The sequence below is a fragment of the Xenopus laevis genome, chromosome 1S (assembly GCF_017654675.1).
Source record: "Xenopus laevis strain J_2021 chromosome 1S, Xenopus_laevis_v10.1, whole genome shotgun sequence".
In the NCBI taxonomy this organism is placed as follows: Eukaryota; Metazoa; Chordata; class Amphibia; order Anura; family Pipidae; genus Xenopus; species Xenopus laevis.
In genome coordinates, this window is record NC_054372.1 from 70696645 (window position 1) to 70714548 (window position 17904).

Sequence of the window (17904 nt, forward strand, 5' to 3'; positions counted from 1 at the left end):
AAAGTTGACCCACCCCTATAAAGCTGAAATAAATGGAAGACAGACATTATTTTTACCCTTAGGTTTTTCTAATCTGTTTTGTCTCAATTGTTTCCTGTAAAGGGTAAAAACCAGAAGTTGTAGTTATTTTGACTTGATTTTCAAAAACTGGATTCAACAAAAGAAATGAAACTGCAAATACGTTTTCCTTGAAATAGAATCTGCTGCCTTGTATAATATTCATTGTAGCCAGCTTATTCCATTTCTCAGAAACATGCAACATTTTCATTCTTATGCTTTCTAGAAATGGACTATGGTGCAGCGCCTCTGCCCATAACAATCAATCAGATAACTACTTCTGTTTTCTAACTTTTTGATTTGTTGATACAGGTAACTGCAGCAATTCAATGTATCACCTATTATAGTAAATTAACCCTACAATCTCTAAGGGCAATAACAACTGTGATTTGATTTGGGCGACAAAAGTGTCATGTGACATTGTCCTAACATCAAGATTCATTACTATATCCTTACTTGTGTGCATTAATTTCTTCAAAACCGAGGTTCAGCCTTACAATGGACCTTGGCCAGGCAGCGTATGACAAGAGATGAGGTGCAGGAAGTATCCAGCCTTGTCTTTCTAGGCTATGTAGTTTTTTTACCATTTACTTTTTAAAAACTAGCAACCCAGCATTGGTTTGAATGTCAAACTAGATGATGAATTGGTTGTCCCATTAATGCCGGTAATAAACATAATAACTAGCCTAACTGCTCTATATAAATAAAAGAAAATAATAATTTAAAAGCCACACAGTATACAGTATTTGTGGGTTTTGTTGATTGATCTTTGATCTTGGCAACCAAGTATTATTTGATATGGCAGTATGGAGCGACACAAAAGGGTATGGCAAAATACTAAGAAGAAAATTGTCAGTTTCAAAGTTGCTTAGACTGATTTACTCACAAGAGCAAAGTGCTTAAATAGAAGTAAAACTATATAGTTCAACCCTACTCTTATTGCTGCTATACATGCCCTTTACAACTTAAATGTAGCACTAATTTACTCACTGATTTACTCACAAGTGCAAAGTGCTAAAATGGAAGTTAAACTATATAGTTGAACCCTACTCTTATTGCTGCTATACATGCCCTTTTAAAATGTAGCACTCATTTTCTCACTGATTTACTCACAAGTGCAAAGTGCTAAAATGGAAGTACAACTATATAGTTGAACCCTACTCATAGTTATTGCTGCTATACATGCCCTTTACAACTTAAATGTAGCATTAATGCACCAATTCAGTCTGCTCTAATCAACTGAGCATTGCCAAATGGATGAAAGGAAATGCAAGGGAATTCAAGCTTGATTTGAGGAGGTGTGTGTGGTACTTCCATGTGTTGTTTATAGCATGTTAAGCCTACACATGCAACTTACTTACGACCATTGAATAAAATTCTAACGCTATTATAGTACTGTTCACACTATTTTGCAGGTGCCCAGCAATGGTATAGCATGTTGCTGGGCCCCGCAGGAAATTTTTATCCAGAGGTTGTACAGTTTTACTAATATATATTGAAATTGCTGATTAATTAGGGTCTTGTGGGCCCCCCTATACCTCCTGGGCCTCCCCCTCTACTGCTGAAGGATCTGCTTTCTCTGTAGTTACACCCCTTGCGCACTGTAACACTAGGAAAAAAATTCTAAATTATTGTTAAAAAATATGGCAATGTGTGTCTGTTTAATGCCCAATCAAATTAAATTAAATGAATTAATTAAATGAATTACTTAAATTAAAATAATTAAATCAGTGCAATTTAATGAAGTCACTTAATGGATCATTTAGATGAAAGTTTCCCCTTTTAGGACAGATACATCACATTCAGTCAAAATCTATTTTAAATGATGGTATGTGTACATGCATACTGTTACAAAGAGGGTTTCATTATTATTATTATTATTATTAAGTGTAGCTAATAATTCAGTTGTTGCATAATAACTCCCAGTTTGCCTTTTATAGAAAGAGTGTGTTATGATCATAAACAGGGGAGATGCTGCCATGAGGCAAGTTGAGAAACCCACCTTGTGCGATATTGCCACTCAGGTTACTAGAGGTGGCAAAAATCAGCTCCTGTTAATTTACAACAATTTTTAGCACAGCACTAGTGCAGGAAAGTTAAGCACGAGAGTGGTGCATCACTGGCTCAGGGGATAAAATCAAAAACATTCCATGAAAATGTATGAAATTACGTTTCTAACAGCAGCATGATAGTAATGTTTCAAACCCACACAGGGTTTCTTCATCAAATTTACCATAATAGTTATATCAAGGACACAAAGCCTGAAAACAAAATAATGCTAAGGTTTAATAAATAAAGTATTAAGATCCAAATTATGGAAAGACCCCTTACCAGGAAAACCCAAGGTCTCCGAGTATTCCGAATAACAGGTCCTAATAACAGGAACTTTTTGTACTAATGAATATTAATGTTAGTATTTAAAGTCTACAATATATATCAGTATTAAAATGTAAACTTTTATACAAAAAAATATCTATATATAAATAATAATGAGAAATTCCACATATTTTCCCCGGGCCATCCTGGACTATCCAGGAACTTTGCTCTGTTACAAATATCCATGCCATTTTGCTCTTGTCCTGCCACAATGTCCATGTAACCCTTTAAACCACTTATTTATTATATCAATTTATTTTGAGACCAGCATTTACACTTGGAATTGTTTAAAACTCTACTTATATTTAAACATATATTTATTGTAAAGTATAATAAATCCAGAATAAAACATGCACATTCTAAATGTAGTAGTTAGTAGGTGAAACTAAAAATTCTGTCATAAATGCCAGATTTTTGTCTCCAGTGAAACTGAAAGCAGACTTGTGTGCCTGTAATTACAATGGTTTCATTAACTTGTGGTTAAATCCTTAACATAGACTTTGTACTTTCCCAAGCAGAACAACTCCTTCTCTATTTATAACGACTGTAAGTTTCTCATTCCCATAAAATCCAAGACTGAACTTATCTTAAATGTATAGTCTTTGTTTCCAGGAACATACACTTTCAGTTTTAGCACGCTAATCTGTTTCTGATATTGAATATCAGACTATATCTTTGGTGTCTAGTCCCATTTATAGAAGTCCTCAGTTAAAGAAGTTGTTTAACTGAAAATTAAATTTTCGTAAATTGTGTATGTTTTATATTCGCAAATTCTTTTTCAATGTGTATGGTTCTTTTTTTTTTTTTTAAAGAATGCAATTAAAAAAAGTTGCATGCAACTAAAAAAACAATTCCCATTATTTCCTTTTTTGTTATTGCTACTTTTTATTTCTATTCTTAGAACTTATATTTTGCAGATCTCTAGTTTTAGTGAATTGCATCAGAACAAAAAAGCTATATGCATTTATTTTGTTTTCATGTAACTATGGTGCTTTGCAAAATCTAATCACCTTTAATACAGTAAATGCAAGTTCTGAGTGCCCCAGTGAGCCCTACCATTATATTTGCATTCAAGTAAAAATGTTGCTGTCTATTTTAATCAATATGTAAATTTGTCCATGTAATTGATGGCCAAACTGAATTAAAGGAGAAGGAAAGGTTAAAACTAAGTAAGCCTTATCAGAAAGGTCCATCTAAATATACCAGTAAACCCCCAAAGTAGTGCAGCTCTGAGTCCCTTGTCAAAAGAAACACAGCATTTCTTTCCTTCTATTGTGTACACATGGTCTTCTGTATCAGACTTCCTGCCTTCAGCTTAAACCTCATTGCCCTGGGCAAGAGCATGCTCAGTTTGCTCCTCTTACCCTCCCCCTCCCTTCTCTACTGTAATCTGAGCCCAGAGCAGGGAGAGACTCAGGCAGGAAGTGATGTCACACCATGTTAATACTGCAGCTCCTATTCTAAACAAATAGAGAGTTTCTAGAGCTTTTTACTCAGGTATGGTAAAACATTCTACAGAATAAATATAGCATTCTAGCTTGCACTATTGCAGCTAATCTATTGGCAATAAAATGCCTCCGTAGCTTTCCTTCTCCTTTAAGAGCTGACTCTATGGTGTTCATTTATAAAGCTTGCGCATTGCATACTCATTCACAAATGGTTTTATGTTTTTTCCTAAAACTAAAATATTGCACTGCTGTGCCTGTCTTTTCCGTTCTATGCTAATTCACATTGCACACAAATTTACGCAAATGGCTGGCAAATGAGAAGCAAAAATGTTTTGCAAATATTGTAACTCAAATGCAGGAGTGGACATAAATATATTTGCAATTTGCGATTTTTGCCATATTTAAAAAGTTGTTATCGACATTCGCAATTCTATTTGCACATTAAATACATCTCTCTTATCCAGCTTTAAAAAATATAACCATGCACAGAGCGAATATATTCACTGTGTGAACATTCTGCACTACACAAAGTTTATACATGTATGTTCACAGGACTCTCCCAATGTGCATAAGATTTGTTGGCTCCTTCAGTATTGTAGTATTTGTCTACCTCAATATATCAATTTTTTTACATTGATGACAAACAATGATGGACTGGTCCACCAGGGAATTTCCTGGCTGAGTTGTTCTTTAAGCCCTTATACTAAACTGGTGGGCCCGGTGTTAGTGTGCTCACACATTCCTAACCATTTATCCTATCTCATGGTCATTGGTCCATAGAACTGGCTTTAATGTAGAACTTCATCTTCCCATCAGTGATGCTGCGTAAAAGCATGCACACATTCATGTATCTAGTTCTAGGAGTTGGTAATATCTTGGTAATTCTATCACAGCTACACATTATTCACTCTCTGTGAGTTTCAACCGTCACCTCTCTGAAAAGTTACAATGGTCCATTGTGATTTGATTAGTGGAAGAGTGTATATGCCAGGGACTTCCCACACCAGTCAGTTGAACTGAAGAAGCTGCTTGGATGAGTAGTAAAACATCTTCAATGATTACTGAGCAAGTCCAGTTGCTCTAGAATAACTTATACTAGATACATGTACGCATCATTTAATTTTTGGTTATACCGACACATTCCTCTCATTGACCCGTCAGTATCACCAGGACATGAAAAAATTACAAAAAATAAGCTTATTAGGTTGCACGTAGCTGGATGAGAGAACTATGAATTTAATGTCCTAGGCTTTGACAGGAAGATTTCAGAACTGCCATAAGCAGGGTGAATTGGATGTGGTGTTTTAAGGGCAGGAAGGACTGTAGAAAAATATTCCCTAGACACTTAAAAATATGAAAAAATCATATTTGCTAAAATACTAGGTTTAAAAGAAACCACTTCATACATTGGACTGGACCCTTTAATCCCGTGGCTCTGTATATATTAGTTACCCACTTAATAAATACTCCCACAAAGGGCCAGTGCTTGATTTACATAAATTAATAGATTAACCTCAATTGAGGGCCTGTTATCTCTTATCGGTTTATACCATTTTTAGACAAACCTTAAGGGGTTCTTTTTAAGAAAAAATTTTTTTGGATAGTGACCTGGGAGCTCCCTTTAGCTCTGATTAAGGAGATTATTATCTGCATTCTTTTTAGCTCTTCAATTTAGCTAGATAAAATTAAAATTTGAGACCACAGTCCCAGAAGCACTGACTTCTCCCTCTATGTGGGGTCCCGCAGTTAGCCAAATGATCAGATAGATTACACGGGACTTCTCCACCCATCTTAAATTTCTCTTTCCTACTTTCTCATGGAATCAGAGCTATTAATAGTTGTACTATAATTGATTTATAAGAGAATTTATCACAACCTGTTGCCACTTTAGCACTTAATATTGGTGTTTTAATTGATTTTTAATAATCCAATATTCACTAATACCTAATGAACTGGTTATGAATTACAAATTATAAAGCATATATAGCAATTAATTGAAAATCTACTTGAATTTTAGTTTCAGTCTATTTAAGCACTAAATCACTTTATAAATATCAATTCTTTTTTAATAACCTCAATTGAGGTTAATCTATTAATTTATGTAAATCAAACACTTGCACTTTGTGGGAGTATTTATTAAGTGGGTAACTAATATATACAGAGCTACGGGATTAAAGGGTCCAGTCCAATACCGAAAGATATAGGGATAAACAATTACTTTGGGTGGTTTTCCTGATTGAAAGGGGATACTTTCTTTCTTTTCCTTCGTATAAAACCTTAAATACTGACAGAAGTCAGATCCCCTTTTTCAATCTGTTCTATATATCTGACGACAGATCATTTCCTTTTAATTGAATGCCACAAGGACAGTTATTCTTATCTTAAGCAGTATATTTGGATATGAAAGCATAATGTACTTTGCGGTTTATATATATTCCCTAATGATTTATTTGGAAACAGAAATATTGTTTTCCCCTTGCCCACAGATTGACAATACACTGGTTGGATCATGGTCATTATGAGAGTAAAATAGGGAAGGAACAAATCAACAAGGCACCAAAACTCTTTCAGGCCTAGCAGAATATTCCGTCACCATGTGCATGATATTTTTTCATAATGCTATACATTTTAACACTACATTAATGGTACAATTGTATTGAATAAAAAAACGAATGAACCAAAATATAGAATATACTGCCACAGCTAAAAAATAAAGTCGAAAGGTAGTAAAAGTAACAATAACATTGTAGTATCACAGAAAAATAGGCAAAAGAGGAAGGCAAATAATTTAAAAACTATAAAAAATAAAACACGAATAGGACTTTCAACAACATATTAAAATGCAATTTAAAGGTGAACTAACCTTTAAATTCTCTATGGTCATTCCTGTACAATAATAATGCAGAATTTGAAAGTCTAGTACAACATTCGCATGCAAATTAATTTTCTATCCAGTTTTGTGCCATCTATTCCAATGTTTCAATTTCTTTTAATTTGTCTGTCATTCTTGTGATGGAGCACCTCAGTGGAGGCAGTCTTGTATATCACTTGAGTTTATACAGGAACCTGTAGATGGGCAGATTTTTCCATAATTTGGATCACCATACTTTCAGTCTACTAAAAAATTATTTAAACATTGAATAAACCCAACAGGATTGTTCTGCCTCCAGTAATGATTAATTATCCCTTTTTTAGGATCGAGTACAGGGAAAAAGGAAATTATCTTTAAAAACTTGACTTATTTGCTTAAAATTGAGTTTAAGGGAAATGGCCTTCCTATAATTCAGAGATTTCTGGATAACTCAGCTTATTGTCTTTACAAACATAGGGGTATAGCAAATAAAAGAGGTACATTTTTAGATTTTTATTTGTGCATTTGTTAGTATGTAAACATTAATTTGCCAATGATAGACTTCATTTAAGTTTGTTGCTAAATGTCTTACCCATTCATGTTTGATCTCTTTCTATATGTCAAAAGCATTGCTACTTGCCAGCAGTTTTCAGGGAAAGCTAGTTTTGGAAAATTTATATTTAGTCCTAAATCTAAAACTTATTTCCACTTCAACACTTCAAATTCTCTTGTGTTGGTTTACAAATAACATGTGATTTTTGTATTGAAAGAAAGTCAGAATGTTTTATGGTGTGTTCATCCACAGCTTTTTAAAGTTTGCTTTTGTCTTTGTTCTCAGGGTCTTGCAAAAGAAGAAATATAATACTGTAGCAGACAGCTGGTCTCTTGGCAAGATTATATGTCAAATGGACTCTGAGATTTATCCATTTTATCAATGCAAATATAATCAATTCTACTATCATTGGCTGAATTAAGCCATCTTTTAAGGAAGGCAGGTATGAGCAATGAGATTGAGTAACAATAAACAACAATAATTTAAGAACTAGGAAAATGTCTGTTTATGGACTTTGGGACCCTTCATAGGGTGGTTGTGTCAGGCCTAAGGTTGGAGTCGGGCACAAGGAGGAATTTGCTATACAGAGTAGCAGATAAATTTCCAGTTGCAGTACATAGGGGGTTGAACAGTTCAAGGTTGAAATCCAGGCAAAGGGGAATACTTATCAAAGAGTGAAGTTAAAGATCACCACAGTCCTCTAGAGTGAAATCCCGCCACTCTCCATTCATTTCTATGGGATTTTGAAAGGTGTATTTAGCAAGGGATGAACTTTCACTTTTCACTTTATAAATACTCTTTAAAAAATCCCATAAAAATGAATGGAGAGTGGCAGAATTTCACTCTAGAGGACTGTAGCTATCTCTAACTTCACTATTTGATAAATATATCCCAAAGAGTCAAGGGCAGGCAGCAATTAGCATACAGTAGACAGAGATCAAAATGTATGAATCAGTCAACATACTGTAGAATTTTAGAGCACTTAGGAACATTCAGGAATAGAACCTATACTCAGGGATGCAACCCAGGACTTTGGTGTTCTTTTATTCTATATTTGAAATGCAAATGGCATCACAACACCACAACACAGCATGGGCAAACGATGGGGGCCCCCATTTTGGAAGTGGTGCCAAAGAAGAGAGGAGCGCCATTCTTAATGATTCCTATTTTTATTTCATTCATTTCACTGTCACTGGGTGTAAAGAAGGGCTCAATTTTTATTCATTATACCAGGCAGGTGGCAACCCTTTCAGGAAAGCCCACTGGATGGACCCAAAAATGGGCCAATAAGATGCTGATTAGGTCTTTTGGCAGATTTTATCTTTTATATACCTTAAGCTATAAATAAGGAACAATGCTCTCAAACAAACCTGTGATTCAGTTGTTCTATGAACCCTTAGCTGACAAACTGTTATTAGCTGGGCACTCTACCTCTTTCATTTTGTGTATTTTTTGTTTTACTCTAACACTGGGGCAATAATGCTATACACAACACTGATCAATATTACAGTGTCAAAATACTGTACTATATGTATTATACTACTATATACATTATAGTGTGGGGAAAGCAGCCCTGTGAATTGTATAATACAGTACAAGTGTTGTGTTTGGTGTAACACACTAACATATGTGTATAAAGCTATCTAAATACTAAGCAAGCTTTTAACTTCCATCCATGCCCTGCCTTACTTAGCCCTGCCAGTAATACAGTATATTAAATGTTTTGAGCACAACAGAAACATATATGGTGTAAGAGTCCAAAAACAATAGCATTTCTATATCCCATGATACAGTGGAAACACATAAGTATAATTTTGAACAACAGCCCAGGGATTTTTATCTATTCCCCATACAAAGGTGTCAGAAGAGGGGGATGGTCCTTATAAAATAGAGGAACCAGCAGGGAAAACAGCATCCAGAACTAAGATTATTTAAATTACATGTGCCACCTATTTTTAACCTCTCTAGTAGACCTCTGCCAGCTGGTGAAACCTCAGTCCTTAACAAAAAATTCATATGTCAGCTGGCAATTAAAAGACATCAGTTAACATGAGTTAAAGAAGTAATAGATACACTATACACAAGGGGCCACCTTACTCCTATTGTAATTCCCCAAGTACAACAAAACTTTTTCCCAAGGGAATTATAAAGGATGCATCATAAACTTGTTCAACAAGATATTGATCAGCTTTTTCTAGACCATGGTCATAAAAGAATAACCTTTCCAAGGATGAAAGATGAAAGTTGTTTCAGGCCCTTATCGAAAACAGATACCTGGTTTTTCGGCAGACTGACAAGAGGGAGGGGGGTAGTCATCCAGGATAGAACAGCTTATAACAGAGAAGCATGGAAAATGCTTGGTGAGATTGCCACATATGAGAGATTGAACATTGATCCTACTACCAAATTTGTGAAGGAACTTGATAGTATATTAAAATAAGCAAATGAAACTGCTGTCATCCATGACAAAGATTACAATACAATTTTCTAATAAATCCACATCCCAGGATAACAATATATTATCATTGACCTAAGATACATGGATTCAGTCATGATTTTTATGATTTACTTTTTATTTCTAAATTACATTGTTTATACTGTAAATCAAGAGTGCCCATACTTTACTGTGAGGTCTACTTTTAGTGATGTTGTCCCATTAGGATCTGCATCCATAAAAGCATTGTTAGCATTCTGTTCTATGGAAAATATTTCTTAAATATTGATTTATGAGAAAATGTATATTACTACATTTAACACATAACTATTTCTTATGTAACTTTAACATAATAAATATCTGAATGAAGAGCATGAACTAGGAGGGTGATTTAGACAAGCTGTTTGTTGACTTCTTGAGATCTACTGATCACCAGCTAAAGGTTTACTGGTAGATCCCGATCTACCTTTTGGGCACCCCTGCTTTAAATAATTCACTCTACCATTTAAAATGTTATTCTTGAACCAACAAATGTATTTGTTTAGCTTTACTATTGGTGTTGAGGCAGCCATTTCAGTGCATTGTGCCTGAGAGCTTTGAGAAGGAGCCAGCACTTTAGGCAGGAACTGCTTTGAGGCAGCTTTTGTTTCTCCCCTTCTCATTGTACTTAAATAAGACCCTGCCTGGGTGCTATTTTTATGGCCACCACTAGGTGGTGCTAGCAATGCAAAGCTTTCTGAATAAATTTTGATCTCTACAATCCTCAAACCTTCTGCAGCCTTCAGGAAACCTGCTTTTTGGAAGGGTAAGGGGTCTTATATATTAAATATACAATATGTCTAGCCCCATATCAAATTTAAAAATTAAATATGAAAAAAAGGATCTCAGTTCAGAATTCTGCTGGAGCAGTACTGATGCATTTTAAAAAAAAAGGTTTTCCTTTAACAGTACATATATACTACTATATATATTATATATATATATATATATATATATATATATGTCAAAATTCTGCAGCATTGTATATGGCTGCATAGGAAGATAGGTTCATATGGGGTTTTAAAAAGTTTAATGGTTGTGTGGTGTTATATACGCAGATGACATTTGGGATGAAGATAAAGGATTTGTTGATGCAATGATCACAATCTTAAGTTCACAGCAGAAATTGGTCTGTATCAAACCCGTTATTTGGCTGTATATTTGTGGTCAGTAGGATTGAAAAATGGAAACCCCACAGACAGGAATATAATTGTATATGCTGCTAGTGGGCATTGTAGAAATTGCATCAGAAATATACCTAAGGGACAATATTTAAGGGCAAGAAAAAATTGCTTTTAGGAGGTAGATTTCATCAGTGGATGCCTCAGTTTGTTTAAGCTCTTTAAAGAAAAATTCCAAATGGCTGAATGAAGCCAAGAACCAGGCATTAGACCTGGTCAATAGGCCAATAGTAAAAAAGCACACCTGCCTGTTTGATTATTTCACTAAATATAATGACGAGTTCTCCAACAGAAATAAAAAACATTGTTAGGGAACATGCATGGCATGTTATGTGTGCAGACCCCTCGTTGGATCTAGTAGTGGAAGAGGGTCCTTTTATCACCTTCAAGATAGGTAAACCCTTAAAAAACTTGCTAGTTGCCTCCAAGACATGGGGGAGGGTGGACAAAATTGGAGGGCATCTGTGCTTAGGTGGCTATGCATTTTGTCTCACATTATCTTTCATTATCAAATATTCATTTCAATTTCCCTCAACCCCATTTTCAACTTGCATCCCCTTTTATTCCCTTCCTGTGATTTCACCCAACCGTTTATAGTATCCTTGTCTCCCAGACAGGAATGGTAGTGAAGAATTCATACCATTTTGACATTAGCTGGACATGATTTCTCCAAGACGTGAGCTGCATTGAGATGGAACTATGTAAGAACTGATTGGGATCCAATCAGACTGCAGTTCACGTCTTTAGAAAGATGGTGCCCGTGAACTCTGCATCTATAGATCAGCTTTACAAACAGGCACACTTTTCCATATAATAGATTTGCAGGGAGGGGGCCAACGGACAGAATCCTCCAAATTTTGTGATGGCCATCACCAATAGACTCCATTTTAAGCAAATCAAAAATCTTTTTATATTTATCTTCTTATATTTTGATATCTCACTTTTATCGAACCCCAACAGTGTTATAAGATGGGTCTTCCTTCAGATGCCACACACACACACACACACACACACACACTGGTGAGATGGTTTAAAGCAATATATAAAAAATACTTATCGAGGAACTGTTGACTCCACAATAAGTATGACTATTATGCAGTTTGAAACCCCTGAAAAGACCATGTTAGAGCCTGAGACCTTAGATAAATAACAGATCTGTAATCAATTTGTAGAAATAATTATAATACGACAACATTTTCAGCTAATGAAATGATAGCATAAATTAGAGGGTCTATATACAAACTTTATAAATTTTGTGTTACAAATAGCTTGCGACCTGCCTCAATTATTTTCTTTTAACAGGACTTAATTATTTTAATTTCTTTGTGTGTCGCTGACTCTTCCAGATAAACCTTTTTACCTATGATTAAGACTGATCTGTCAAGTGTTTTAAAATTTTCAGGAGTCTCATGAATTCCCAATCCCCCCACCTGGACTCCCAACATTGATGACAGGGCATATTACACACCACTGTTGCTTCCTGATTGTGACACCGGAAAAAAAAAATGCCCCAGGAGTAGAGTTGCTGTTTTTGAACTCTGCAAAAACCGAACAAGGTGGAGGGATGACATTGGGGGTGGAGAAGTAACACATGGGGTGGGGTTATAGTATTTGGGGGCATGTTTATGTCTTGTGTGGGTGGGATTGTGACATCAGAGGTGGTTATTTGCCACATTACTGTTTGACTTTCACAAGGATGAAAACAGTACATGCAGTGCGTAACTAGATATTACTGGGCCATACAGCAAATTAGTTTTCAGGCCCCTAAAATGTTGAGGTTGACTTGTTTTACCAATATTTATTACAACTGTACATAAATTAGGGCTTGATGGGGCCCCTATATGTTATGTTTTGAGTAGCCAAGGATGAGTAGAGTATAACAGTGCTTTATTAGCAGTGTCATACAGGCATTACACAACAGTAACTTTCACTTTTAGGCTACCAGGAAGTATGCGCAGTATAAGTCTGGGCACCGTGACATCTACAGGCCATTTGTATAAACACCACACTATACCTCCTGGGCCCCCTGCAGCCACAGGGTCTGCTTCCTCTGTAGTTACACCCCTGCATGACCCAAACAGGCCCACAATGGATTTTGGCACATGCCAGAGGGGCTGCTGTAAAATACCACAGACAGTCCCTGTTTAGTGGACAGGTGGGGGTACTGTTTGGTCCTCTGTGTACCTGACTAGGGCCTATTTTAAATCTCAACCCAGGCCTGGAGCCCCAAAACCCCCTAATAAAAACCAAACAGGTGTTATTATATAAGCATTATGAACTTTATATTTCAGTAACACGTCTGTGTGTGTGAGATTCTTACTGCAACCAACATTATGTGCACTTAACCTGGTATAAACAATTAAATAAAATGTTAATTTCGCTCGGCAATAGTATGCACAAACTCTCCTGGGGAGAAGAGGGTGGCAGGTATTTTTAGCAGTCTGGAAAAAAGTATTTTTTTAGTTCCGTCACAAGTCAGAGGAGATGAGGTTGCGGAAGGCACAGAGGGAAAACTAACGCCCAAGAAAGTTTTTTCTGATTCTCTAACATTACTAAAACGTGCGACCAGAAAGAAAACAAATTATGAGAGAGCCATCCAGCTTCCGATTAGGAAGGCAGCTCGTCGTTGCCAGAAGACGCTACGTGATGCGCTTATGCGTAGTCGTGACGCAAATCTCGCGTGGTGAGACTTGTGGCATTCGGAAGTTCTGTACATGTGGCTGGGAACCTGCAGTTAACAGTTCTGCGGGAGGTGTAAGTAGTAATCGGGGACTGCGGGTTGTGTTAGCAGAAGCGGCAGTGTTAGGCTGTGTGAAAGCTAGAGAGAGCCCTCCCGAAGTCTGCAGCTCACTCACATGGTGGAGTCTAATACAATTAAGGACATCACAGACAGCTAAACCCACATGGCCCTGTATGAGTGTCCCTACTGCAACCCCCCCCCCATAGCGGCCCTTCGTCAAATTAATCAAAATGATCTAATTTAGAGTTTTGGCTGGGTGGGAGGATGTTGTGTGTGGCCATGAAGAAAAGTGCTAGCAAATAAAGCTGGCCACATAGAAATAGTATACCAAGACCTTTAACTGATGTGCCCACTTTGAGGTTGGGCATATCGGGCTGGGTACTGATAACATCCCTCACTGTAATAGATACTATGTCACCTACTGTTGTGCTGTTTGGAAAATATTTACTTTATTCATAAAATTCCAACTTAGTGACATGCATGGAGGTTTTTCATGTGTCTTGCACCTTAAACTGGAAAATATACTGTGCTGAAAGGTTTTTTTGTTTTTTTTACTTTAGTTTGCTGTGTGTGTGTTGACGTCAAATCCACAATGTCGGGAAGGAATAATAACAAGCTGCCGACCAACCTGCCGCAGTTGCAGAACTTGATAAAGAGAGATCCTGCCTCCTACAGAGAAGAGGTAATAATCCTATTCAGTTCTCATTTGTGAATGAACTTCCCTGGGGCCAATTTTGGTACAGTGCATGGACACCCTCTGAGTTCCCACTAGGGCTATGTTCTGACAAAGAGCATTTACACCCTCACTGAGTCCCCCTCCAACCCAGATCCCTGGGACCACTTGTTAATATGATGTATGCATACCCACTTGAAGTGATTGACTAAATGCTCAAGGCTTGTACCAGGGCTTGTCATACCATTTGATTGTTCACTCAAACAAGCAGCAACATATTGCCTTCTGAATTAATTTCTTGCAAATGATTGTCAGGTACTTTTTGCTTCAAAATATTGTTGAAATTGCCCCATGTGCAATTGTCCATACTGATTGCTAGCCTACAGCATAGATATGTTCACTGTCTGGGATGAAAATACTACTTTTTAATAAGTATGAGGACTGTGGAACATGTAGTGTTTTAATTGCTCATTGTGGAGATTGCAATCAACATTTCTTTCCGAGAAGTGATGGGTAAGTGCCGCAGTTATTTGACATTTCTCATTAAAGGAGAAGGAAAAGTAGCAATACGAAACTCCAGTATTATGTGTATAAACCAGGGATCCCCAACCTTTTGAACCTGTGAGCAACATTCAGAAGTACAAGGAGTTGGGGAGCAACACAAGCATGAAAAATGTTCTTGGGGTGCCAAATAAGTGCTGTGATTGGCCATTTAGTTGCCCCTATGTGAATTGTCAACCTACATTGAGGCTCTGTTTGGCAGTGCACCTGGTTTTTATACAACCAAAACTTGCCTCCAAGCCTGGAATTAAAAAATAAGCACCTGCTTTGAGGCCGCTGGGAGCAACATCCAAGGGGTTGGAGAGCAACATGTTGCTCACGAGCTACTGGTTGGGGATCACTGGTATAAACAATCCCCCAATCAAACTGCTAAATTTATTTAATTCTCAATCTTACTTCAGCTATTCCCATTTAACCACTTTTGACTCTCCATAGTTTGCCATCTTTAGCTTATTTACTTATGCTTCTTGAGGAAGTGACTAGTTTGAGTCACAAAACGCGTCAAGCCATGCTCTCATCCTGCCTGCAACATATTCTTGTTTGCACTATGTTTTTATTGCAACGTTTTTAAATAAAATTGGGATTTTTTAATTACTTTGGCCTATGGATCCCATGTCTATGGCAGTCTGTGCCTTTTCGTTTGTCTTTTGGAGTACCACGTGACCGGAGTGGAATGGCTGCCTAATAGACGCAACAGGATCGCTTCTCTCCTCTCCCAGGATCTTCCTTTCGGCGCTTTTGATTTCCATCTTTAGCTTACCAGCTAAAAAAAAGGCTTTGTGCTGAAGTGCGTATTTGATGGCACAGGCCATTGCTTACAATCAAGTAGAGAAAGTTGAGTGACTGAGATACAGGTACTTGGGAGTGCAGAGCAGTGGAGTAGGGATACTTTAAATAATACACCTTACATGTATAAAGAAAGTTGGAATAAGACTTTTCTTCTCCCTTAAAGTGAATAACTTTAATTTTAATAAAACTGAGGCAAATAGTATCTGGCTCTCTGTCATAAATTAGAAGGTATTTAATACATTTGTGTTCAGAATATAGGTATGTTTAAAAAAGTGAATAAACCGCAAAATTCTTATAATACCTTTTATTTCCATACATGCAAATGCATTGGGAACACTGCACATTCTTTTCCAAAACATGAAGACGCATTTGTCAAATTTGTGTTATTGAATATTAGGCTGTTCAAAAAAAATAGAAGTGTCTGCATTCTTCTTTACAAACTCAAAAATTCACTGTATAAACTGAAAAATGTTTCAAGATTTTGCTTTTCTTTGAATCACTGAACTAATATTTAGTTGTATAAGCAGTTACATAGTTAAATTGGGTTGAAAAAAGACAGTCCATCAAGTTCAACCCCTCCAAATGAATGAACCCAGCATCCATACACCCACCCCTACCTACTTTTAATTAAATTCTATTTACCCATACCTATACTAACTATAGAGCTTAGTATCACAATAGCCTTTGATATTATGTCTGTCCAAAAAATCATCCAAGCCATTCTTAAAGGGATACTGTCATGAGAAAAAAAAATGTTTTCAAAATGAATCAGTTAATAGTGCTGCTCCAGCAGAATTCTGCACTGAAATCCATTTCTCAAAAGAGCAAACAGATTTTTTTATGTTCAGTTTTGAAATCTGACATGGGGCTAGACATTTTGTCAATTTCCCAGCTGCCTCTGGTCATGTGACAATTCAGAATCTGTGCTTTTATTTTGTTTTCATCAACCAGCTGCCCCCCCCCTCTGATAGTAAGGGTCCCACCCCTTCCTGCTTCAATTTTTTACTATTAACATATTTAAAAAATAATTTTGGATTTTTTTTACTGCTTGCTGCAATATCCTTTTCTATAGCAATTGCAGTGTTTCTGAGAACTACTGCACATCTGTGTTGCATGGAGTCGACCAACTTCTAACTCCTGTTACATTCCACAATTCTGCATTTCTTGGTTTTGCATTTTTGATGTCACCCCACAAGTTTTCTATTGGATTATGGTCTGGGGATAGGGCTGACCACTCCATAACGTCAATATTTTTGGTCTGGAACCAAGACGTTGCTCATTTACTCGTGTGTTTTGAGTCATTGTCTTGTTGAAACACCCATTTCAAGGGCATTTTCTCATCGGCATAAGGCAACATGACCTCTTTGAGTATTTTGATGTATTGAAACTGATCCATGATCCCTGGTATCTCTAGGATAAATAGGCCCAACACCATAGTATGAGAAACATCCCCATATCATGTTGCTTGTGCCACAATGTTTCACTGTTTTCACAGTGTACGGTGGCTTTAATTCAGTGTTTGAGGGTTTTCTGACAAACTGTCTGTGGCCCCTAGCCCCAAAAACGAATAATCTTGCTTTCATCAGTCCACAAAATGTTGCGCCATTTCTCTTTCGGCCAAACAATGTGTTCTTTGGCAAATTGTAACCTCTTCAGCTAGTCTTTTTTTCAACAATGGGACTTTGTGGGGGCTTCTTGCCAATAGCTTGGTTTCACATAGGCACAGCAGTACTTACAGGTTACTTTACACCTTCTTTGATCTTCCTGGAGCTGATCATTGGCTTCTATCCATTCAAATGGTAGTTTTCATGTCTTTCAGATTTTAGTTGCTATTTTAAAGCATTTGAGATCATATTAGCTGAGCAGTCTGTCGTTTTCTGCACTTCTTTATATGTTTTCCCCTCTTAGATCAACTTTTTAATCAAAGAATGCTGTTCTTCTGAACAGTATCTGGAATGGCCCATTTATTTTGAGAGAGAAATGCACTATTACCAGCATGCACAATATTTACTGCCTTCCTTCCCTAAATAAGGGCCGTAATTTACACCTTTTTTTCCACAGAATTATTTTTAATTAATGATGCAATTACACATAATCTGCTGCATGCATGTCATGACTGTTGGGTCTGTTGATTTTCTATTACTCTACTACACGTACTAGTAAATTATTTGCCCTGTAGAAACATAATTTCTACCAAAAACA

The 17904-nt window shown here is 36.6% G+C and overlaps 1 protein-coding gene across 4 annotated transcripts in view; it reads left to right on the top strand.

Moving 5' to 3' along the window:
* Positions 1-13534: 13534 nt before the first annotated feature.
* sdad1.S (SDA1 domain containing 1 S homeolog) overlaps positions 13535-17904 on the top strand; it is a 39430-nt gene continuing 35060 nt past the window's right edge. Inside the window, exons 1-2 of one of the 4 annotated variants that reach the window (XM_018234459.2) lie at positions 13535-13693; positions 14240-14361. In XM_018234459.2, coding sequence (XP_018089948.1) covers positions 14272-14361 — 90 coding nt within the window. In that variant the 5' untranslated portion in view covers positions 13535-13693; positions 14240-14271. The other 3 variants (XM_018234462.2, XM_018234468.2, NM_001089023.1) reach the window with 3 other exon arrangements.